We start from the raw sequence: 25,631 nt of genomic DNA, 5'->3' as shown, positions 1-25,631 counted from the left end.
ACTAATACTGTATATTTATTACAATACTGGACAAGTTTATTATAGCTGCACCTTTATTTACTTTATTGGAGAGTGTTAGCTTAGATGCTAACTGTATTCTGAGGTGAATTAATGACAGGTGTTTGATATCAGAATGATGTTACTGTGCTGGTTAGATATGTCAATTTCTGCCAGTTTGATATGATATATGTATGATGTCTGTATATTACTCTGTTCTTCCGTTATGAAGGTCAGAACACCAGCACCAGGCTACAGTACCATCCATTGCTGGTTATAATAATAACAAAATAAGTTTACTCATTTAATGTAATGTTCAGAAGTTGCTGGAGTCTGTTTTTCTGCACATGATCCTTTTTGTGCTCTCACTTCTAGTTTTAAATATTATGCTTATTTTTAGGCAAACCTATTAACTATAAACATTTTGCAGAGACAATGCCCCTAATTAGCATTACTTTTGAAGTAGGTTTAGTTGAATAACTGCACTTTAAAGCATTTTAAAGTTAGATGTTCTTTACACTTTAATAGAAATCCAGACTTTTGACACACAAGCTGCTTAATACAGATGTTTTGCACATTGCATATTTTTTTCTGTCTGTTTGATTTGTCTGTGAAATATCTGCACTTATTTTCCTTGACCTTCACACTCCATTTGAGTACATGATCCTCGCCACCATCATTGCCAATTGCATCGTCCTGGCCCTGGAGCAGCACCTCCCTGTTGGTGACAAGACGCCCATGTCAGAACGTCTGGTAAGTCCGTTTCTCATATTTTCCTTCTCTTTCAGTCTTTTCTTTCTTCTTTTCTTCATTCCTACCGTTCTAGACAGAAATTTTAGATTCTCGTGCGTGTTACAAGTTTCTATCTTTTTATAACTTGTTTATAACTTTTGAACCACAAGAGATGTTGCAAATCTGACTGCAGCAATTGACTTTTGAGATTCAACATTCCCTTCCTATTGGAAAGATTGAATTTTTATTTCAAGAATATACAGTGTCGTTAAAAAAGGATTTGCCCCCTTACAGATTTCATTTGTTTTTGCTTTTTGCTTATTTATCATCTATAATTATAGTAAATATCATGGCCCTGGCCCTATGTGAAAAATAATGGCGCCCTGTAAAATTAAGAAATACAGGGGTTGGACAATGAAACTGAAACACCTGTCATGTTAGTGTAGGGGGTTAATGGCTAAATTGGAGCAGCCTGGTGGCCAATCTTCATTAATTGCACATTGCACCAATAAGAGCAGAGTGTGAAGGTTCAATTAGCAGGGTAAGAGCACAGTTTTACTCAAATATTGCAAAGCATTTAACATTATGGGTGACATATCAAAGTTAAAAAGAGGACAACTTGTTGGTGCACGTCTTGCTGGCGCATCTGTGACCAAGACAGCAAGTCTTTGTGATGTATCAAGAGCCACAGTATTTAGGGTAATGTCAGCATACCACCTAGAAGAACCAACCACATCCAACAGGATTAACTGTGGATGCTGTAAGAGGAAGCTGTCTGAAAGGGATGTTCGGTTGCTAACACGGATTGTATTTAAAAAACATAAAACCACGACTGCTCAAATCACGGCAGAATTCAATGTGCACCTCAACTCTCCTGTTTCCACCAGAACTGTCCGTCACCAAAATAAATTATTGTGGTCTAAAGCCAGGTGTTTCAGTTTCATTTTCCAACCCCTGCAACTTAAATATGGCACTTTAGTACTGATACAGAATATTTTAATTGAAAGAAATTGTCATTATTTTATTTTATGTTCTAATTGTTTTTTTTTTAAATCGTGAGTAAAGATAGATTTTACAGAAAAAAATAATAAATAAAGAAGTAGTATAGACCTTCCCCACTCCCATCCCCTCCATCCCAGCTCCAGCTCATTAATCTTTTTTTTCCTGCATGGATGTTTGGTGGGTGATCAGGGAACCTGCTCCTTTTCTCCACCTCTCCGAGCTCCCACCCTGGGCTAAATCTCAGCACCCGCCCCTGCTGTCCACCCAGGAAGCACATCTGTGGCTCATTAAGGCTGAGCCTGCTGGGAGCTATTGACTTTAAATGTGAATACATGCTCTCTGCGTGACCCGACCCTAACCCTCACAGAGCTGCCTTTGATTGCTCTCCTCTGCTATCATGCTCTGTTTGAACCACCAACTGAACTGTGTTTGCTCAGTCGCAGTCATAAAACACAGCCCTCAGAGACCTGCAGCACAGCAATCAGCGCAGACTCCTGCAATAAGCCTGTAACTTCCTCTTTATGAGCCTCGCTACACGGCCTGAAACACAGGGGGAGGAGAGTGGGGAGATATGTTATCAGTATCATGATAAATTGAGCCAATTTGTGCATATGTGTGTGTATGATGTAGGGGTCGATATAGGCCTAAAGTAATATTATGATATTTTAGAGGATTTTTTTGATAACGATATTCTTGGCGATATGATAAAACATTAAATTAAAAAATAATAATTCCATGAACACACTACAAAATGCAACTGCAACAAAATTGATATTACATTTTATTTGGTGATATTATTGCATACAGTATTAATTGAGATTTACACCAGATTGTAACACAAGTCAATAATCCAACATGTATTGAGACTAATAATGCTCTACATACATCCAGGACTGAAAGAAAAAAAAGAAACTGAACAGATATAATCTGACTTTAGCAGGGCTGGGTGATTCATTAAATTACTGTTTTAATGTGATTTTCAAATTGAGATAATGGAGATTGTACATCTTTACATATAGAAGCTGCCAGAGGGAAATATCAGTGCTGTAAATAGACATTTGCTTCTGTTAAAAACCTGGGAAGAACTATTTTATGTGGCAATATATTTCATATTTTACACTTTTCCTAACCTGAAATATAAGGTTGTTATTATTGCACTGTGTTAATATAAAAACTGCTGTAAAATGGCTGTAAAAAGGGCTGATTACTATTAATTAAATCTCAAGCATCACTTTAATTGTAATGTTTATTTACAATAATAAAAAAAAACTATAGTTGTTATGTAAGAACCGGAAATTTAAATCGTACTTGAGAATCGCTCACGTATTTAAAGAATATCAAAATTATATCACACGCCCTAGCCTCTAGTAGGTATTTAATGGAAAATGAAAACAGTATGAATTTTAATTTTGAATCCTGAAAAAGGTTTGAATCCTCACGGCCCATACGACCCTAAAATAATATCACAATATTTCAGTCAAATTTTTCGATAATAATAGAAAAAATGTAGGCAATATTATTGTGTACGATACAGCATGGCACACCCCTAATGTAGAGTAAAAAGACTGTTGCACAATAATTCATAATAATAATACTAATAATAAAAATAAAAATTATCTAACAATGATCTAAATAACAAATCTTAATGATGCTGTAAGCAGAAATTTATGAGAGACGTTTTATATGTAAAATATAGTCAAATATAGTCAAAAGTTTGGATACACCTTAAATTCAGTGGTTTTCCATTTTTTTTTAAATGTTCTGCATTGTAGATTAAAACTGTAGTTGTCCAAACTATAAATAAAGTTAAATACTTAAATTTATTGTCGTCTTATTGTGTTTTGAGAGCATTAAATGGGTTGTGAAGATTTTTGTGGGTGGGGACAATAATATTGTAGTAATAATAATAATAAGCTTTGGCCGCCCCACAGAGTCCTATAGTGCACTACCCCCCCTCCTCAAAACACATTTTTCTAAAAAAACATAATTATGGTTTTAATTATTACCATAATTCCAGTTCTTATATAACAACTATAGTTTTTTTTATTATTGTAAATAAAAATTACCATTAAAGTGATGCTTGAGATTTAATTAATAGTAATCAGCCCTCTTTCACTCTTACAGCAGTTTTTATATTAACACAGTGCAAAAATAACAACCTTATATTTCAGGTTAGGAAAAGTGTAAAATATGAAATTTATTCCCACATAAAATAGTTCTTCACAGGTTTTTAACAGAAGCAAATGTCTATTTACAGCACTGACATTTTCCTCTGGCAGCTTCTATATGTAAAGATGAACAATCTCCATTATCCCTTTTTAAAAATCACATTAAAACAGTAATTTAATGAAGTCAGATTATATCTGTTCAGTTTCCTTCTTTTCTTATAGTCCTGGATATATGGAGAGCATTATTAGTATCATTACATGTTGGATTATTGACTTGTGTTACAATCTGGTGTAAATCTCAATTAATATCCTATGCAATAATATCACCAAATAAAATTTTAAATCAATTTTGTTGCAGTAAAGATAATTATGAGTATTATGAATATATTGCTCATAATTATCTGAAGATGCAGTTCTGCTTCTAGAGCAGGGCCTCTACAATGCATGCAGCGAGTCTTGTAGCTCAGATAAGGTCAGTGACACTCTTTCAAAAACAGCCACCTGCTCCTGTCCCCAATTAGCCACAGCGCTGTGTCCCGCCGCCGGCAACAAACCCCACACGCCGACAAGCTAACAAAAGGTACTTAGCATTGCTCTGCTGTTACTGTACTATTTCTACACTGTGTCTAAAGCTATGATGCATTTGGCACTGAAACTGAGTATACGACTTGTCAGTTAAAATAACAGTTTAATCCCCTGCTAAATCTCCCTCTACACACACACACACACTTACACACACACTCACACTCAACAAGCTCTGGAATTTTTATAATTAACTATCACTTTTTCTCTATACATAATAGATAGTGGCATACCATCCACACTATCGTTCTTATAATCCCCTCTTCTACACCCACGTCCCCTTATGCTCAGTAATCACTCATTATGCAAGGCTTTTTGTTCAGGCTTCGATGGATTGAGTTCATTTCTGCTCCCGCAGACTTTTAGTCAAACCGTTTTACAGACGAATTTTAGGAATGTCTCTTGAGACCTGCTTGAAAAATGTGGATAATTACTTTCAATATTAGATTATTCCAAATAGGATTACATTTAGCTGCATCAGTGATAGCAGTAACAGCTGATTTATACACTATATTACCAAAAGTATAAAAAATCCAATATTCAAATCGTTGAATTTAAGTGCTTCAATCACTTCCATGGCTACAGGTGTGTAAATCTTGGAGGTGGGAAATATAGGTGCGCCACTGACTGATTAAAAGCCTAACAACAGTCAACAGTCAGCCGCCCAATCCTGTCTTAGCAATGCTAAGCATTCCTTAATCACACACACGGATGCGCTGCAGTATGCAAACCCGAAAAAAGAAAAAACTGTTAAGATATAAACGCACAGCTGCCTCTTGAATGTAACTGGCGCACTGATTGGTTTATTTCATGTTATGCCCAAAACACACCCATGATTAATTAAGAGAATTAGTATGTACCTTTTGTGCATTTCGAGCCGTGCATATTTTTGGCACCCTTTAGGATACCGAAGACACACCGACACGCCCAAAATCAAGCGGTGCGATGGGCAATTGACAGGCACACTATAGAACGCTAAAATAGGGTCCATACAGTTTTTACAGCATCTGTTATTGACTGATCATTAAAGGGAGCTTTTAAATCTATGACAGTTATTCATTATTTTATTTGCCCCTCAGCTAAAATGTAACTAAATTGTACAGTTTAAAATACTTTAATGATGATTGTGAATAAATGAGAATTTATATGAATCTATCACAGAGCATGTAATTAGTTAGATCGATTTTTTTTTTATTTCCTGACAACACTATTAAAAACCTAAAAAAATTAAATATAACAAAAAATGTAATAAATAAATAAAATCTAATTTTACAAAAACACACAACGCTGATAAAAAATTACTGGAAAAACAAAAAAAATATATATTAACTTATCTTCTTATATTAAGCAAAAAAGCTTACAATGGGCCACGCAGATTTCTTAAAACAATTCCAAGATTCTTAAAGTAAACCTTTAATCAAGTTTAAAAAACATCCCTGGTTTTATATCTTAAATTTGGACACAGTAATCAGAATAGCATATTGGTTAAAATAACTTTTTATCTTTAATTTTCAATGTGTAGTGAGACAAAAATGAGAAATGAGAGGCAAATAAGGTGTGTTATCTTGCAATGAAATAAATTCACTTGCTTAGACAGTATAAATTTGATCAGGTTAAGAAACAAAATTAAGTCAGATTTAAGCTCTAAATTCAGTTATATCCAAATATTAAATAAGTACTAAATATTAAAGAAGTGTTTACACCTCTCTGTGTACTCCTTGTATATTTCAGATCATAAACTAAAGCCCATTTTTATACGTAAGATAAGAAAAGCTTATGGTTCCTATGGCGTGTTATGTAAGAGGCCAGTCAGAGCTGGAGGGCTGAAGAGATTGCATTAAAGCTATATCAGCATTTCATTAACTCAAACCTCCTTATAATAACTTCATAACAAATTTCATTACTGTGCTGGATCTCTCTCTGATTTAGATTAACAGGTAGAATTTACACTGATAAACATGTTTCACTTCTTTAGAAATGTATGAAACGGTGTGTAAGGAAACAGTGAGTGTCTCCTGAAAGGGTGCTGATGTGCACTGGAGGAGAGGGAGAGGGAGGTCAGATTGGTGTAAGCGCTGGAGGTGCCCTGGGGCATTGGCAGTATTAATGGGTGTGATTTCTAAAGCAGTGTGCTGCATGCTCGGAACAGTGCTGGAGCCATCTAAAAGCGATTTCCTCTACTGTACACCCTCTCCTTACATTCAACAAGTTCTACAGTCAATTTCTCCTCCAAACACTTTCATCTGGTGTTGTTTTAGATTGAGTTTAACCTCTGAAGATGAAGCTGTCTGTACAGATTTATGACCTTAGTGTTTGGATTTGTTCACTCATATTTGTAGGAGCTGGTGTTCTTTTCAAGGCAGGGAATTAAGGGCCATTGTTATGTGGAGAACACTAGGTGTGGGCAATATATATATATTATAATATGTATTATATTAAAATTAAAATTATATGTATAATTTTAATAGTATCGTATTGGACCAATATGTTGCATCGCTCTGTTTCCCTGTGTTTCTGCGTTTCCCAGTGTGTTTCCCCTGTAATTTTCCATCACGTGTCTGTAATTTGTAGCTCCGCCCCTCGTTACCTGTCTCCCCAGGTGTTCATTGTTACCTGTTAGTGTATATATAGTACCCTTAATCTATGTTTGCGGTCAGTCTTTGCACCTTCCTCTGTCGTTTGTCTTGACACGTTTATAGTTCTTTGTTTATCAGTTATTCTCTGTTTATTCCGTGTTTCTTTCTTTAGTTTGTTTCCTTGTTTATTTCTTGTTTATATGTACGTTTATTTCCTTGTGTACATATCCCCAGCTCTGTTTAGTTATTATCAGTCTAGATTTAGTTCTTTTTTTTCGTTATTTTCCCTGTTTGTTTATGTATTTATATTTTCTTATTTATTCCTTATTTGTTTGTTTGTTTATTTGTTATTTAATAAATCTTGTCTTACCCGCTTTTACGTCCACTTTCCATCTGCTCCCTCCGTCACAGAAAGACAGACAGCAAACATAGACTAAAGGGTACTATATATACTAACAGGTAACTATGAACACCTGGGGAGACAGGTAACGAGGGGCGGAGCTACAAATTACAGAGACTGATGGAAAATTACAGGGGAAACACACTGGGAAACGCAGAAACACAGGGAAACAGAGCGAGGGCGTGACAATAATCCCCACAATTTGACTAATGTTACTGCTTGTCACGTCTGGTGCTGTTAGCTCCTCTGTCCCTTCCACACCCAGCTCTAACGGAGGTTCTCAGGTTAACAACTACACTACCCAGAATGCACCACCCGCTGACATCACGCACTCACCTGATCACGTGACACCTCACCTGCTTCCACCAGGAAGCCCCGAATACTGATTACTGGCACTATAAAGGTGCACGCCAAACAGACTTCATCGCCGCGTATTGTAGGTTATCCTCGTACAAAGCGTTACTTATCTCTTGTCTCAGTTTACTTTGTGTATGACCTTGCTTTTTTGTTTCTCTACGCCGATTTTTGCCTCTGCCTTTGATATTGGATTGTTTGTGTATGACCTGGACTGTGCTTTCACCACCGCCTCTTGGATTATCTCTGATACTGGATTGCTTGTGTATGAACTCTGGACTGTCTCTCGTTTATGGTATGGTTTTGTCTGCATTGCTCTGTCTACTGGTAATTACCCCTGTTTCTGTATCGACCCTGATTATATCTGTTTATTATCATAATAAACATACTTTGTTTTTATCAGTATCTGCGCTTGTCTGCTATTCTGTTCTGACCATGACAGAATACGCGGCCGAACTAAATCAGATAGCAGATACTGAGGCTATTAGATCTGGTTTAGCCAACCAGGGGAGGCTACTCGGTCAGCACCAGCAAACGCTCGCTGGTGTGACCCAAGCTGTTTCTGAGCTAGCCCGCCAGCAAACCACGCAGCAGCAACAACTAGCTGAGCTGCTAGCTCACCTCAGAGGCGTAACTGAGCCTAGCCCTAGCCCGTTAGCTGCCCCCAGTATGCCTAACGCTAACTCTTCTGTGTCTGGATTTTCTGTCTCTAAACCGGAGTTGTTTGATGGGGATCCGGAAAAATGCAGCGGTTTTCTTTTACAATGCTCCGTGTTTTTCAGTAATTCACCGCCTACAACCGATAAAGCTAAGATCGGTTTTATTATCTCACGGCTTTCTGGTAAGGCACTCGAGTGGGCTACAGCTATTTGGGAAGACCTTTCTGGGGCTAGTTACACTGACTTTTTGGCTACTTTCCGCTCAGTTTTTGATCATTCGCGTTATGGACAGTCTAATGGAGAACTTTTGCTGGCTCTCAAGCAAGGTCAGAAGCCGGTGGCTTCCTACGCTTTGGAGTTTCGCACTCTCGCAGCTGGTAGTGGGTGGAATAACGCTGCTTTAATCAACGTGTTTAGATGCGGACTTAACCCAGATGTACAGAGGGAATTAGCCTGCAGAGATGATTCACTGACCCTGGATCAGCTCATCTCACTGTCGATCCGGTTGGATCAACTTCTCTCGCGCCGACCCAAGACCAGTCCTCGCACTCAACACACTCCTGTGTCTCTGCCCCGCGCTCCCACTCCAGAGAAAGCTGCGCTGCCTACCCCAGAGCCCATGGATATCCAGAAAACCCGGCTAACTCCAGAGGAGCGGCAGCGTCGAATCCGGCTTCGCCTATGCCTTTATTGTGGAGAGGCCGGGCATTTCAAGGCTGAGTGTGGTCTCCTGACCCGACCTGTGAAAGCTCCAGCCCTGGGACAGCGCGTGGAGTGCTCTCCACGCGCTAACGTGGTACGTAAGCACAACACAATACTTCGCTCTAAATGTTTTTCTTTGCCTGTAAATATTATGTTACCTACTGGTATGCTCTCTGTCCCAGCGCTTGTAGATTCCGGGTCGGAGGGGAACTTCATCAGCCAGGACCTAGTTAAGGAGCATGGAGTGCCCACCAGAGAACTTCTACGTCCATTAGCCATCCATGCTGTTGATGGAAAGACTGTCCGCTCCAAGCCGGTTACCCTGCAGACTCTGCCCATCACTCTACAAGCCAGCGCTCTCCATTTTGAGGAACTACCGCTTTTCGTGCTTCCCTGCACCGAGCATCCAGTTATCCTGGGCATGCCATGGCTGAAGACCCACGATCCCACTGTCTCCTGGCGCGATGGGGATATCACGGTTTGGTCTGCTCATTGTCATGAACATTGTCTAGCTTTGGATAGTTTAATCATTCAGTCTACTTCAGTAGAAAGTCCTGATGTTTCTGATCACGTTGTTGTACCCGCTGAGTATTCAGATTTTTTGGAAGTGTTTAGCAAAGATAACGCTACTAAATTGCCTCCGCATCGTCCCTATGACTGTGCTATTGACCTAGTGGAGGGTGCCACCTTACCCAAAGCTAGAGTCTACCCCCTTACGCTCGATGAGGAAAAGGCTATGCGTGATTATGTTACTGAAGCTTTGGCGCAAGGTTTCATTCGGCCGTCAAAGTCCCCCGTCGGTTCTGGATTCTTCTTTGTAAAGAAAAAGGACGGGGGACTGAGACCATGTATTGATTATAGAGGTTTGAATGCCATTACCAAGAAATTCGCTTACCCATTACCCCTCATTCCATGTGCCCTTGAACAACTGCGTTCAGCTACCTACTTTACTAAGCTTGATTTGCGTAGCGCTTACAATTTGATCCGCATTAGGGAGGGGGACGAATGGAAAACCGCGTTCACCACTACTAATGGCCACTACGAGTACCTAGTCATGAGTTATGGTCTCGCTAACGCACCCGCAGTATTTCAGTCGTTTATGAACGATGTTTTTAGAGACATGATTGGCAAATATGTGACACTTTTTATAGACGACATTTTGATCTATTCCTCAGACTTAGATTCCCACGTGCAGCACGTGCGCTCAGTTCTCCAGAGACTGTTAGAAAACAATCTTTACGCTAAAGCCGAGAAATGCGAGTTCCACCTTCAAAGAGTCGCATTTCTCGGCTATGTCATCAGCTCCCAGGGAGTTCTTATGGATGACTCTAAAATAGATGCCGTAACTAGCTGGCCCGTTCCCCAGTCTATCAAAGATCTTCAACGTTTCTTAGGATTCGCAAACTTTTACAGACGTTTCATACGTAACTTTAGTAGCATAGCTGCCCCCCTTACGGCGCTCACTAAAAATGCCACCAAAATTCTGAAGTGGTCCCCTGAAGCTGACCAAGCTTTTCAGAAATTGAAAGCCGCTTTTGTCTCTGCCCCCATCCTGACACATCCTAATCCAGACTTACCCTTTGTTGTAGAAGTCGATGCTTCTAATACCGGCATCGGAGCAGTTCTCTCCCAACGCAGTGGTTCACCGCCTAAGCTTCATCCTGTAGCCTTTTTCTCAAAGACAATGTCACCAGCGGAGCGTAATTATGGGATAGGGGATAGAGAGCTGCTGGCTGTAAAACTAGCTCTAGAGGAGTGGCGTCACTGGCTGGAAGGTGCTGCACATCCATTCACCGTACTTACCGATCACAAGAACCTAGAGTATCTCCGTACTGCTAAACGTCTAAACCCCCGTCAAGCTCGTTGGTCACTGTTTTTCTCCCGATTCAATTTTTCGATCTCGTTTCGTCCAGGCAACCGTAATACTAAGGCTGATGCCTTATCTCGTGTTTTCAGTTCCCCAGACGACACATGCCATGCTTCCGAACCCGAACACATTCTGCCACCCACTGTCAAAGTAGCAGCTATTAGATGGGAACTCGATGACCTTATTCAGCAGAGTCAAATTAACACACAATCTCCGGAGGGTTGCCCTCCTCACAAGACTTATGTACCTGAACAATTTCGTGATCAACTTATTGGCTGGGCACATGCTGCTCTTACTTCCGGTCATCCAGGCGTTACACGTACATTGCAACTCATCTCAGCTCGGTATTGGTGGGAAACCATGCGAGCTGACGTTCAAACGTTCGTAGTTTCATGTTCAGTCTGCGCACAATGCAAAACACCAAAAACCCTTCCAGCCGGTAAGCTATGTCCCCTGCCTGTGCCTGAACGACCATGGTCACATATTGCTGTAGACTTTGTTACTGATTTGCCTGAATCTGAAGGTTACACAACTGTCCTTACAGTGGTAGACAGATTTTCTAGGGGAGTTAAGTTTATCCCTTTTTCTGCACTTCCTACTGCTCTTCAGACCGCCCAAGCTATATACACACACATTTTCAGACATTATGGGGTTCCGGAGGACATTTTGTCAGATAGAGGTCCTCAATTTACTTCTCGGGTATGGAAATCATTTTTTGAACATTTGGGAGTACACGTGAGTCTCACTTCTGGGTTTCACCCCACTAGTAATGGTCAGTGTGAGAGAGTTAACCAGGAGTTGGGAAAGTTTCTAAGGCTATACTGTTTCAAGCATGCTTCTGAGTGGTCACAATATTTGATTTGGGCTGAAATAGCTCAAAACTCCTTAACTAACTCCACGTCTGGTCTCACTCCCTTTCAGTGCATTCTGGGTTATCAGCCTCCGTTAGCTCCGTGGACAGCGTCGTCCACTGAGATTCCCGCTGTTGACGACTGGATGAAGCGGAGTGAGCAGGTGTGGGAGGAGACGCATCAGCAGATCTCGGAGGTCTTACGGAAATATAAGGAGCAGTCCGACAGACACCGTGGTACCACCCCCCAATACCAACCCGGAGACAGGGTGTGGTTGTCGACCCGGGACTTGAGGTTTGAGGGGGCCTGTAGGAAACTGCTGCCTAAGTATATTGGCCCATTTAAGGTGTTGTCTCAGGTTAACGAGGTGACTTATAAGATTGAGTTGCCTGCTCAGTACAGGGTGCATAACTCGTTCCATGTTTCTCTGCTCAAGCCTCTTGTCCCAGGTCCGCTTGCTGAGGGTGTTCCAGATGACGTGCCGCCCGCGGCAGTGGAGGGGGAGGATTCGTCTACCTATGCGGTTCGAGAGGTGTTGGATTCACGCAGGCGTGGCGGTGTGCTCCAGTACCTCATAGACTGGGAGGGTTACGGCCCTGAGGAGCGTTGCTGGGTTGCCGCCGGTGACGTGCTGGATCCTGCTCTACTGGCCGAATTTCATGCCCGTCATCCTGGTAAGCCTGCTCCTAGACCCCGTGGGCGTCCCAAGCGCTCACTCTCTTCTTCGGCTCCGGTGCGTAGGGGTTCCCAGTCTCGCAACCCCCGCCTGCCCGTCACCTCTGAGGCTACGCCTGGTCCTCCCGCCGGTACTCCCTGCCCGTCGGGTGGACGTCGTCGTGGTCGTCCCCGTTCCGGCTCCGTTCCGACTCCCTTGGGGGGAGGTACTGTCACGTCTGGTGCTGTTAGCTCCTCTGTCCCTTCCACACCCAGCTCTAACGGAGGTTCTCAGGTTAACAACTACACTACCCAGAATGCACCACCCGCTGACATCACGCACTCACCTGATCACGTGACACCTCACCTGCTTCCACCAGGAAGCCCCGAATACTGATTACTGGCACTATAAAGGTGCACGCCAAACAGACTTCATCGCCGCGTATTGTAGGTTATCCTCGTACAAAGCGTTACTTATCTCTTGTCTCAGTTTACTTTGTGTATGACCTTGCTTTTTTGTTTCTCTACGCCGATTTTTGCCTCTGCCTTTGATATTGGATTGTTTGTGTATGACCTGGACTGTGCTTTCACCACCGCCTCTTGGATTATCTCTGATACTGGATTGCTTGTGTATGAACTCTGGACTGTCTCTCGTTTATGGTATGGTTTTGTCTGCATTGCTCTGTCTACTGGTAATTACCCCTGTTTCTGTATCGACCCTGATTATATCTGTTTATTATCATAATAAACATACTTTGTTTTTATCAGTATCTGCGCTTGTCTGCTATTCTGTTCTGACCATGACACTGCTTCAATACGCTAATCAAATAAATAGGATAAACCTTAGGTAAAGAATATTGTTGTAAAATTCTGTGAAACCAATAAATCCATAGAAATTCCTAATTCCTGGTACCAAATTTTTTGCACTATAAGGCACACTTTAAGACACTCTGCTGAAGTACAGCATTATAAAGGAGTTTCAGTAACATTTTTCCATCACTGAGGCTGGAGCAGTATTAGCATTAGCCGCTAACTGCAGCGTTAGCTCTGTCGACATTTAGAGATGAGTATATCTGACTGTAGTCTGCATGTTTACCGTGTTAAAACAAGCTATGTGGGACGAACCGCTATTTGATAGTGCCCTGGCTCACCAGAACAATTAGGGTTCCTTAGTGTAGCGCTGTCAGGCGGCATTTGCTAGCGCTAAGCGCAGCAAACCACAGCTAGCGCTGCTGCTAACCATACTGTTGAAAATATTGGAAATCTAAGCTTATTGTAAATAAATGGAAGAGCTTTACTCACCCATATAAACAGTTTTCAGGAGAGAAATCTGTGTAGATTAACATCCAGTCCTCGTTTTACTTTAAAGAAAATGTTTTTTTTAAGAATGATTTACTTAGGCACTTCCCCCAGCTTCTCCATTAGAAGGGAAACATGATGACACCCTTGTTTCCTACTATTGTCACCTTATAATATGGTCTGTACAATTCTGTAAAATTCTGTAAAATACAGAATTTGTTATTCAGGAGTATTTTATCCTATTTATGTCTCCTTTTGTTTGTACTATGTTGAGTATCGCATGAGAATCACAGTATCATGAGATCATCATTATTATGGGTGGTAAAGATGGTTATCGACAGTGGTTAGTTATAATTGTCCATGCAAACAGAGACAGATGCCTTTTCTGTTATACCCAGTTTTAAGCTAAACCCCAGGTGTGTTTCATGTTTTGTTCTGATTTAGGAACATAAATCAAAACATTCTATCTCGTATCTTTAAGGAAAAAAAAAAAAAAAAAACTTTTTAATGAAATTCTGTTACAATGTAAAAAAAATAAAAAATACCAGATTTAAACGATTAAAGTGGTTTTCGCATGCAGTAATAGTTTTTATTTACTTGAACAGTGATTAATGATTGACTGAATGAGTAACTGCGTGGTACCTAAATGGCAGAGGTGTCAAGTAATGAAAAAGACAAACTTTGTAACCTTACTTAAGTAGAAATATTGATTATCTATAATTACTTAAAAAAAATAGACAACTTTTTACTTCTACTTCTTATATTAACACACAATTATCTGAACTTACTACCCTTTTCTTTTAAAAAATAGTCTCAGTACTCCTATTTAATTTCAGCTTGTTTCCATTCCGGCTTCTGATCATTTAAAATTCTCAAGAGACTCAAGAGAACTGGAGCCAAACATCCAACTAAGCTTCTTTAATATATTTACATTCTGCTAAAATACATTCATTTTTAATGGGCATATATGCAGCTGAAACAGGGAGCCTAGTGCATCCCAAATTTATCAACATTAACATTTTAATATTTTAACATTTTAGTCATTATGGCTTTTTGATTTTTTTTTTTTTTGGGGAGGGGGGGTTGTGCACTATAGGACTTTTGTTTCTGCTTACATTACTTTTACTTTTATACTTTAAGTAGTTTTGAATCCAGTAGTTTTACACTTTTACTTAAAGATTAAAAAGCTTGAGTTGATACTTCAGCTTCTACAGAAGTATTTTAAACTGTAGTATCTGTATTCTATCTAGAGAGTAATGAATATGGACACTTTTGACACCTTTGCTGAATGGTGGTCATTAGTTTGCCTGTAATTGCACTCAGTGTTGGTTTAACCCCTCATTTCTCTTCTTCTTTTTTTAAATTTTTTAACATAAACTGAGAGTACGTTCCTCAAATGCAGGCGACGTCAAAGGGAGCGTCTCTCTTTCGCCTCCTTTTTGTTCTCCATCTCTCCATTTTTCCTTCCACGCTTCATTAATTTCTCTCGTTTCCCTTGAACAAAAAACCTCATGCCCCCTTTCTCTCCCTCTTTCTCTTGGCAGGACGACACAGAGCCCTACTTTATCGGAATATTCTGTTTCGAGGCCGGCATTAAGATCATCGCCCTGGGCTTCGTCTTTCACAAAGGCTCCTACCTCCGCAACGGCTGGAACGTAATGGACTTCGTGGTCGTCCTCACTGGGTGAGTCCACAGCCTGCGGATGGAGTGGAAGCATACTGCAGATGGATGGTTATATATACATGTATATGTGTGTGTGTGTGTGTGTTTGTTTGTTTGCCTGTGTGTTTTGAGTGTTTGGGAAAGTGCAGGATGGGCTGTGTTTTTGCAGCAGTGCTTGTTACACCGTGTGCTGGTGGGCTTCCTCTCTGTATTCCTGTAAACATTGCCCTCTGGCACTCGTGTTTGTCACTCAAGAAGCAGAGGAGGTGGAAGCTTGGAGAAAATATGAAATATTGTGAGCTTATTTGAGAAAACACATCACACACAGTTCTCAGCAGACAGTGCATCGCATTGTTTTGCTTTTTCAGGAGGATGAGTCATGTTGCTGAATCTTTAAATAATCGCTGTCTTTATAAAACCTCTAACATTTCAGTTTCTTCATAAATAGAAATATTTTGCATACTATTAGAATACTGGGCCTCATTTTTAGGGGGGGGGGCAATCCACCTATTTCTGATATTGGGTGGGATATACCCACAACCACCACCCCCTTCAGTTTCTACGCCAATGGGAGACAGTATGAGAAATATTAAGTGACATTATAAGTCATAATTGCTAAACATGCAGCAACAAGCGACTTCATTCCATTGAAAATAAAACTATTATTCCAGGTTATTTCAGGATAACAGGATGGACAGGGAATTCATGTTTAAATAGCTTGATATAAACACATACATCATCTAGAAAAGGATGAATATTTAAATCCTTCATTTCGCCAATCACGATTTTGGTATCTGTGTTGGTGAAAAGTGTTGGTCTCGCTGGTGCCACAGTTTGGAAAATTGGAAAATTCAGTAGAATTTAAATACACAGAGAGATACAAATACTGAGCTAAAATCCAGCTCTCTATATCAGAATAAATAATAAGAAGAAGATAAAATGTAAAATAAATGGCAGCTTTTGGCATCACGATATGTGTATATATATATATACACATATCGTGATGCCATATGTATATATATATATATATACATATATCGTGATGCCAAAAGCTGCAATTTATTTTACATTTTATCTTCTTATTATTATTTATTCTCATATATATATTTATTATTTGCTTGAAATGGGCATTGCTACCATTACATTCCTTAATTATTTGTTTGGACCCCACCTACATTTAATATAATATATTAGTTGACCTAGTGCTGTTTCTATTGCATCTCAAAATAATCTAATCTATTTGATGGATAGGAAAATATCAACCACTGAATGTCCACTCCAGGCTTTTGGCAGTGACTCTGATAGCCCTGTTTTACAAAGAAAAACAACTAAATAAGCCTGCACAAATAAACAAAATACCTATTATCAATGCTAGTCAAACAAAATGGCACTCACCCCTTAATTGTCCCCAAAGGGAAATGAGAAACTGTAGCAAAAAACAAAAAAACTATTAAAAACTATAAAACAAACAGAACACAAAATGAAGGTGCTGGGTTGGTCTGAGCAGGAAGTTTTTTTCCAGGTCAGGAAAGGGGAGGAGCCTGTAACGTCTATCTCCTGGGTCAAGCATTTCCAGGCTCTTTTACAGAGCAAGCTTTATACTGCATCTAAAAAACAAACACGCAGCAGCAAAGGCCAGAAAACAAGGGGAAACCATGACCTGACCAGGGGTCGTTGGATCTGGCGGCTGTGATCTGCTCACATCTGAGGTTTAAATAAGACAGACTCTCTAATGATCTGCAGCTAATGTTTTGCCCCTCTGATTCTGATTTTAGATATTTTAAGTAATAATAAATGTGAGTGTGTCCTAAATGTTTCCATGGAGAAAGTGTTTATATTAACAAATGTATCCTGACTTTTCTGTGTATGATTCTGTACCTAAACTCCTCAAATTTAAATGCATGGTTTAATAGTAATCACTGATCATAACAAAAATAACATTATTTTTAATGGTTTATTATGCCTTTTTCATTGTCTGAAGAAGCACTGCATTGTGTGTGTGTTTCTGTGTGTGTGTGTGTATGTGTGTGTTGCAGTAGATCGTAAAGCCTGTGTTGTCTCAGGCTCAGTTGACCTGATCCCACACTCCTTCGCTCAGATGGAGGGTTTTAAGTGGCAGAAGTTGAGGGAGATTCATGGTTCAGTGTTTTAATTTTGTCTGAGACAGCGGGGCACTTTAAAGGTCCGTCCAGAGGCTGTTCTTACCCCGCTTACCTCAGGAGCACTAACTGCTAACTGCACTGTGCTCCCGTCTCCGTCTGGATCACTGGCTTAGAACAGCTGTGTGTGTGTGTGAGGGTGTGTGGATGTGTGCTTGTTTACATTAAATTTTTTAAGATGTATTAGTAAAAACAATGCAGAACAGAGGAGTATCACACAATATGATTTATCTCTGGCGTATTTGCTGTGCAGGGCTGCTTTTGTATGAGATATACAGGTTAATAAAAAGTATACAGGGTCCATATGCATAATCATATGTCCAGACATTAAATTGTCTCTACAAACCCCCCTAGATAGCCTTTGTCCATAATTAGACCAAGTTTACACACGTAATAAAAAAAGTGTTTGCCCCTAAACCTAATAAATTAGTTGTGCAAGTCTTTCACATCTCTGTGAATGAATTATGCTCCACTCTTATTTACAGAATTGTTTTAATTTATGTTTAAGATCATGCCACAGCATCCTAATCAAACAAGGCCACCCCAAAACCTACATTTTTTAAAGTCATTCAGAGCTGGACTTGTTTGTGTGCTTTGGATCATTGTCCTGCTCCAGAACCCACATATGCCTGGGGATCATCAAGGTGTTTGTTGGTAAAGGTGAGATGAACCGTTGTGTTCTTTTTGGTCAGCAGTGTTTTTTGCCTTAGAACTCATGAACTCCCATGGAGACCATTTTCACCCAGTCTCTCTCTTATTAGTAAATAATTTACACTTACCCTAACTGATGCAAGTGAGACCCGCAGTTCTTTAGATGTTGTTCTGGGTTCTTTTGTGACCTCCTGGATGAGTTTATGCCGTTTTGGAGTAATTTTGATGATCCAGTCATTCCTGGAAGGGTTTACCAGTGTTCCATGTTTTCTCCAGCTATTTGTGAATAATAGCTGTGGTTTCCTGGTGTCCCAAATCTTTAGAAAAGATTTTGCAACCTTTTTCAGACTGACAGATTCAATGACTTTGTTTTCTCATCTGTACTTATATTTCTTCAGATCATGGCATAGTGTGATGCTTTTTTAAATCTTTTAGCTGCATCATGTTGTCAGGCAGGTTCTATTTAAGTGACTTCTTGATTCTTTCTTGATTCTACAGGCCTGATTGTGGTTAGTAAAATTGAACTGAGCTTACCAAAGAATGTGAGTAATCACAGTTAATTTATAGAGGGGGGGGCAAAAATGTGAAAACAAAAGAAATCTGTAAGGGTCAAAAACTTTTCCACGCCACTGTATAGTATATTGCCAAAAGTATCCGCTCGCCTGCATTGCGTTTGGTGATGTAAGGCTTTTATGGAGCTGCTCGGCCATGGAAACCCATTCCATGAAGCTCTTTACGCTATGTTGTTTTTAAACTAATCTGAAGCTACATGAATTTGGAGGTGTGTAGTGATTGGTGTAGTGACTCTGCAGAAAGTTGGTGAACTCTGGTGAGCACTATGCTCCTCAGCAACTGCTGACCCCGCTCTGTTATTTTACACTAACAGAGCAAATTGCTGTCGTTCTCAGTCGGTTCCTCTTTGTTATAATCACTGACAGTTGGCTGTGGAATATTTAGCAGTGAGAAAATTTCACAACTGGACTTGTTGCACAGGTGCTGCATCCTATCACAGTACCACAGTGCTGGAGTTCAGGTTTTATACACCTGTGGGTATAGAAGTGATTGGAACACCTGAATTCAAATATTTGAATAGGTGACTAAATACGTTTTGCAATATATTGTATATAAACTGTAAAATCTTGGCTGATCTTCATGGTTAACTAGGTTCATTTATGTGGTGAATTTGTTCTGCTAAACTAGTGACTATAATCTTCTATTTTTTTTGTTAGCTAGCTACATTAGCCACATAGCTCCAGTACTAAATGGAAGGTTCAATCCCTAAAAACCATCTCGTCTCAAAGCCAATGTGAAAATATATTTTGCATCATAATGTAACAAATTAAGTAACATTCCTTGTAACACCTTGTTAGCTTTTAATGTAGCATTCTGCTTATTGTAGCTGGAGATACTGCTTTCTACTTCCTTTCTGTTTTACATTTATCTTATACCTCATCCCCATCTCTCTCTTTCTCTTACCACCACCTGCTCCTGATGTAGTGTGCCATTACGAGCTATCTGTAATTTATGTATGTCATGCAGCTTGCTGGTACAATAACTGTCTTTGGATTTATTGCGCAAATAATGGCCATTCTGAAAAGTGAATAAACAGATAAATCAAGCTGGGGACTTGGACAGATGAGGTGAAAAACTGGATAAAGTGACAGAGCAGGAGGAGTGCAGTGGAACAGAGGAATGATGGATGATGAGGATTAGAGATTGAATCTCAGTGTGTGTGAGTTCAGCGCTGAGTAGGTTCTGTAGCGTCATCTGAGAGCTTTCTCTTTTTACCTGCTTAAAAACTGTATTGACCAGGTAAACAAACGTACAGACACACATAAAACAGACTCAAGGGCAGGTACAATGAGAATCTTTAGAAACACTATATTGATGAAAGTCTTCACCCATCCAACACATTGTATTCAGGAGTTCCAATCACTTCCATGGCCACTGCTATATAAAAACCTAGTGGCTAGGCAAGCAGACTGCTTCTACAAACATCTGCAAATAATACTACATTTTAATTCCACAGTCAACTGTCAGTGGTATTATAATAAAGTCAAAGTGATTGGGAACAACAGCAGCTCAGCTGTGAAGTAAAAAAATGCAGTGCATGGTCAGCAGATGCTGAAGCGCATAGTGCACAGAACTCGCCAACTTTCTGAGTCTTTTGCTACAGACCTCCAACTTCATGTGGCCTCCAGATACGCTCAAGAACAGCAGAACTTCATCCAAGTCTTACATTATCAATCACAGGAGGGTTGTTCTGTTAAATTGCTTCCATTGCTTGCTGTGTTATCCCTGGTATGGTTTTACTAAGTGGTTGCTAGGTAGTTGCTAAGGTGTTGGTAGGTAGTTACTATGATGTTGGTATTGGTATGGTGTCTGTGTTTGTGTTGGTATGGAATCTGTGCTGGTGGCTATGCCGTGGCTAGATTGTTGCTAAGGTGTTGCTATGGTATCCATGGTGGTTATTATGGTGTTGCTAAGATGTTACTAGGCAGGTGCAAAGGTGTTTCTATTGTATCTGTGATGGTGGTTGCTAAGGTGTTGTTAGGGGGTTGCTGTGGTATTCCTATGATATCAGTGCTGGTTGCTATGGCACTGCTAAGTGGTTTGTAGGTGGTGGCTAAGGTGTTGCTAGATGGTTGCTAAGGTTTTGCTATGGCATCTGTGCTGGTAGCGATGGCATTGCTAGATCATTGCTAAGGTGTTGCTGTGTTATTTGTGGTGATAGCTAAGGTGTTGCTAGGGGGTTGCTGTGGTATTGCTATGATGTCAGTGCTGGTTGCTATGGCACTGCTTAGTAGTTTGTAGGTGGTGGCAAAGGTGGTTGCTAGATGGTTGCTAAGGTTTTGCCATGGCGTTTGTGCTGGTTGCGATGGCATTGCAAGATCATTGATAAGGTGTTGCTGTGGTATTTGTGGTGGTTGCTATGGTGTTGCTAAGTGGTTACAAGGTGATTGATAAGATGTTGTTATGGTATACATGCTGGTAAGGGCTGCACGATATTGGAAAAAAAATACATTGCAAATGTTCTTTTATTTTAGCAATGTATATCATGATTAAAAAATGCAGGGCCCATGATGTCACCAGCTCCTCACGCTGTCTCCCATCCGGACAAATTAAGAGATGTGTCAGCACTGAGCTCTCAAAACCCCCCCAAAAAAACAGCAAAACAATAGTAATCTGTCCTTTAATTAGACATTTAAATGGCTTTTTAAAAGGTAAATAAGAGCATTTTTCTGGAATTAAAAGTGTGAATTCAGCTGTAACTGGAAATATCTGTGTAAAACTGTGCTGGACTGAGGTGCACAGCTTTCAACACATGCGTTTACAAGCACGTGAAGCGAGGTAATCGCATGGCCTCTATCCACATGGCTGGACACATGCGTTTACAAACAAATGAAGCGAGGTAACCGCATGGCCTCCATCCACATGGCTGGACACATTTACAAGCACGTGTTAAGCCATGTGGATGGAGGTCATGTGGTTACTTCCTGTTTACTCCTAAGCCTTTTTAGGAGTTGGACTCTCCTTAGTTCCCTTAGTTCCAGTGAAAGTAACTCTTAATGCTTCAGTAAACCACCTTGCATCAACATTTTTGGGGCTTTTCATCCAACATCAGTGTTTGACCTCACAAATGAACTTTTGAAAGAATGGTTAAAAATTACTATAAACACACTCCTAAACCTTGAAGTTGAATTTGTCATATTAAACCCTAAGAATTGGATGTCACTTGAGTTTGAGTTAATACTTGTGACAGTTTACTGTACATGTGTAGAGTGATATTTGGGGAATTGAGCCCATGACTTTTTTCCAACATACTGTGCTCGGATGCCCTCTTGAACTGGGTGAGTTTTAGTTGGCCTTCTCTTTTGTCCAAGATCTGTTTCTTCAAAGGATGAAGTTGCTGTGGTCAAATTAGCCACATTTCCACTCTCAGCTCAGAAACACCGGTTGCACTTTCTGGCCTTGCTTGACATCTATTATTCAGCCCCAAAGTGAAAGGACAAATTAAATTTATTCTCCAACTGAATTAGGCTTCCTCCTGCACTGAGAGTGAAATTTCAGTCACACTCATGAATTTAATTTGTCATAGAAAATGCAGTAGGTAATTATTTGGACTGATCTCTGGCTCTTAAAATGGGAACAGCAGCAGGCTTTTGGACTACTGTCTTGTTTTGGTTTGACAGATGACTGCTTTGAGATAACAAATCAAAATTATTGAACGAAAGGGTTTTATATAGTGTTAAATTTCGGTATGTATGTAATTTTTTTTCTACTTCGAGAAAATTATATTTGCAGTTATTTATTGGTCTGTTTTGTTTACTTTCACACACTAAACCCACCACCATGGAGTGTTATGGAGTGTGATGGTGTTGGGTTCAGTGTGTGGTGTGGAGGATGGTGGTGGGTTTAGTGCGTGATGTTGTGGAGGATGGTGGTGGGTTCAGTGTGTGTTGTGGAGCATGGTGGTGGGTTCAGTGTGGTTCAATGTGTGGTTTGGATGATGGTAGTGGGTTCAGTGTGTGTTGTGGAGGATGGTGGTGGGTTCAGTGTATGATGTGGAGGATGGTGGTGGGTTCAGTGTGTGTTGTGGAGGATGGTGGTGGGTTCAGTGTGTGTTGTGGAGGATGGTGGTGGGTTCAGTGTGTGATGATATGGAGGATGGTGATGGGTTCGGTGTGTGTTGTGGAGGATGGTGTTGGGTTCAGTGTGTGATGATATGGAGGATGGTGGTGGGTTCAGTGTGATGATATGGAGGATGGTGGTGGGTTCAGTGTGTGATGATATGGAGGATGGTGGTGGGTTCAGTGTGTGATGATATGGAGGATGGTGATGGGTTCAGTGTATGATGTGGAGGATGGTGGTGGGTTCAGTGTGTGTTGTGGAGGATGGTGGTGGGTTCAGTGTGTGATGATATGGAGGATGGTGGTGGGTTCGGTGTGTGTTGTGGAGGATGGTGTTGGGTTCAGTGTGTGATGATATGGAGGATGGTTGTGGGTTCAGTGTGTGTGGTTGGTGATGTTGGTGGGTTCATGGAGTGTTTGTTATGGAGTGTGATGGGTGGTTCACTGTGCGTTCTGGAAGATGGTGGTGGGTTTAGTGTCTGGTGATGAGTTCAGTCTGTGGTTCCTAAGGAGAGATTGAACATTTGAAGGGCAAGGTCCTGCACGCTGCCAGAGACAGCTCCCTTGTTACCATCGGCTACTGTTACCTCGACAACAGAAGCCTGGCACCATGCTGTCCTCAGACAACCCCCCAATTCCTGGAGATGATGCCATGTCTTGAGCTTTGTCTGAAATGAGAATCTTCTTGTTTACTCACTCACTAGTCTACATAGTAACACTGGGCAGTTACTAATTAGCTTAATTCGTATGACTGTTTTAAAGGAGAACTCTGGTGTGAAATTAACTTGGCTTGTAGTGAAACATGATAACGAGGACAAATTTTGTTGAATAGCCCACCTCCGTTCTCCCCCAGCATTCCGAAATACAGCGCTTTTATCCAATACTCCCTATAAACATACAATGCTTGTGGTAGGGGCATATTTTTGCTCAGATTGAGTTTTACCTCCAAAGATTTCTCTACAGATCTTTGACTTTAGTGTTTAAATTTATTCTGACTGATTTGTTGGTTAGTTTTTAGACCTGTTCTTTCCAAATGCACTTGCCTGGCAAAATATATTGTCATTGCCATATATCATATAACTTTAAAAGTATCGTATCGGATCAATATGTGGCGTCAAATTTGTAAATTAACTACCTAAGACTCTTTTAGATATTGTGTTAGTATGTGTATTTTATATATGTAGTTTTTATATATGTAGTTTATCAGAACCTCCCACTCGCACATCAGTACAGAGCTGCTTATGTTACTGCTTCTTTTTTCCATGTAGTGGCGCTAATCAAATGAATACGGTAAACCTGAAGGATGAAGAATAAGGGCTATCAAATTCAGCATTCAAAATTAGCAGACTGAAAATTGAAAAAAGCACTAAAAAAGCACTTTCATTTTTGACCTCTTTCTGCAGGATATTGCGCTATACATTGTATCGATTTCGCTTGCAATAAATCAATACGTTTAAATATACAGAGTTACAACAGAGTTTCTTTGATTTTACCAAATTGAAAACCTCTGAAATATAATCAAGAGGAAGATGCATGATCACAAGCCATCAAACCATACTGAACTGCTTAAATGTTTGCACCAGGAGTGGCACAAAGGTATCCAAAAGCAGTGTGTAAGACTGGTGGAGGGGAACATGCCAGGATGCAAAAAACAGGGTTATTTCACCAAATATTGATTTCTGAATTCTTAAAACTTTAAAAATTAGAACTTTTTGTTATTTCAGCCATTTCTCATTTTCTGCAAATAAATGCTCTAAATGACAATATTTTTATTTAGAATTTGGGAGAAATATTGTCTTTAGTTTAATAGAATAAAGTGGAATAAAATAACAATGTTTATTTTACTCAAACATATACCTATAAATAGAAAAATCATATAAACAGATTCAGAAACTGAAGTGGTCCCTATTTTTTTTTCCAGAGCTGTATTTATTGGAACCTATAGGCACTCTAAACTCACTATATAACCTACAGACACACCCCCAATTTGATTTACTAAATGGTAGTGGGTCAGCAGTAAAGAATTATCTAAAACTAAACCCATGAATCCATAATTCCTGGTATTTGATCATTTAGAAGTATTTTATGGTCTTCAATAATACAGATTCTGTGAAGTATCATATAGAATTGTTATATGATATATTGTGTATCACAGATTTTATTGTTATCGTAGGCAACATATCATGATAATATCATATTGAGAGATATTGTCCAGCCCTAACATAGAGCTTCCTTCATACCTCGTTTTTCACAGAACAAACAATAGACCAAATTTGGACAGAATTACCTCAATCTTACCCACCTGGCCCCACTTTCCTCTATTTCTATCTCTCCTTGTTCTCCTTCCTCTATCTTCTCTTTCACTCATCTAACCACACAGTATGTCTGTCTGTGAGCGGTTGTGATTAATGGAAGGCGTTTGGGTTCAGGGCAGAATGCTCAGTGTACTGAGCCAGTGTGTTTTTTCCTAAATGAAGATTTATTCAGTGGAGCTGGCAGGAGTTCTGCGAGCATCAGGAGGTGGAGTAGAAGCTGAATATTAATATTCCATACATGAGGCAGCTTCTGTACGGATGCTACACATTGCTACAGCTTTTCTCAGAGAGATGGAGCGAGAGATAGAGAGAGATTCAGTCTGTGAAACTGTTATAAGTAATTCTTTTTATTTTACAAGGGTCTCAGTG

At 40.0% G+C, this 25,631-nt stretch overlaps 1 protein-coding gene across 6 annotated transcripts in view; it reads left to right on the top strand.

The window, feature by feature from the left end:
• The window catches only part of cacna1bb (calcium channel, voltage-dependent, N type, alpha 1B subunit, b), a 337,484-nt gene that overhangs the window by 8,196 nt on the left and 303,657 nt on the right, over nt 1-25,631 (top strand). For all 6 annotated transcript variants that reach the window (XM_049466430.1, XM_049466432.1, XM_049466431.1 and 3 more), the window contains exons 2-3: nt 645-750; nt 15,388-15,527. In XM_049466430.1, the coding sequence (XP_049322387.1) occupies nt 645-750; nt 15,388-15,527 (246 nt within the window). The remainder of the gene's footprint in view (nt 1-644; nt 751-15,387; nt 15,528-25,631) is intronic.

The sequence above is a fragment of the Astyanax mexicanus genome, chromosome 17, assembly GCF_023375975.1.
Source record: "Astyanax mexicanus isolate ESR-SI-001 chromosome 17, AstMex3_surface, whole genome shotgun sequence".
Classification (NCBI taxonomy): Eukaryota; Metazoa; Chordata; class Actinopteri; order Characiformes; family Acestrorhamphidae; genus Astyanax; species Astyanax mexicanus.
This window is presented reverse-complemented; position numbering and strand designations above follow the sequence as displayed.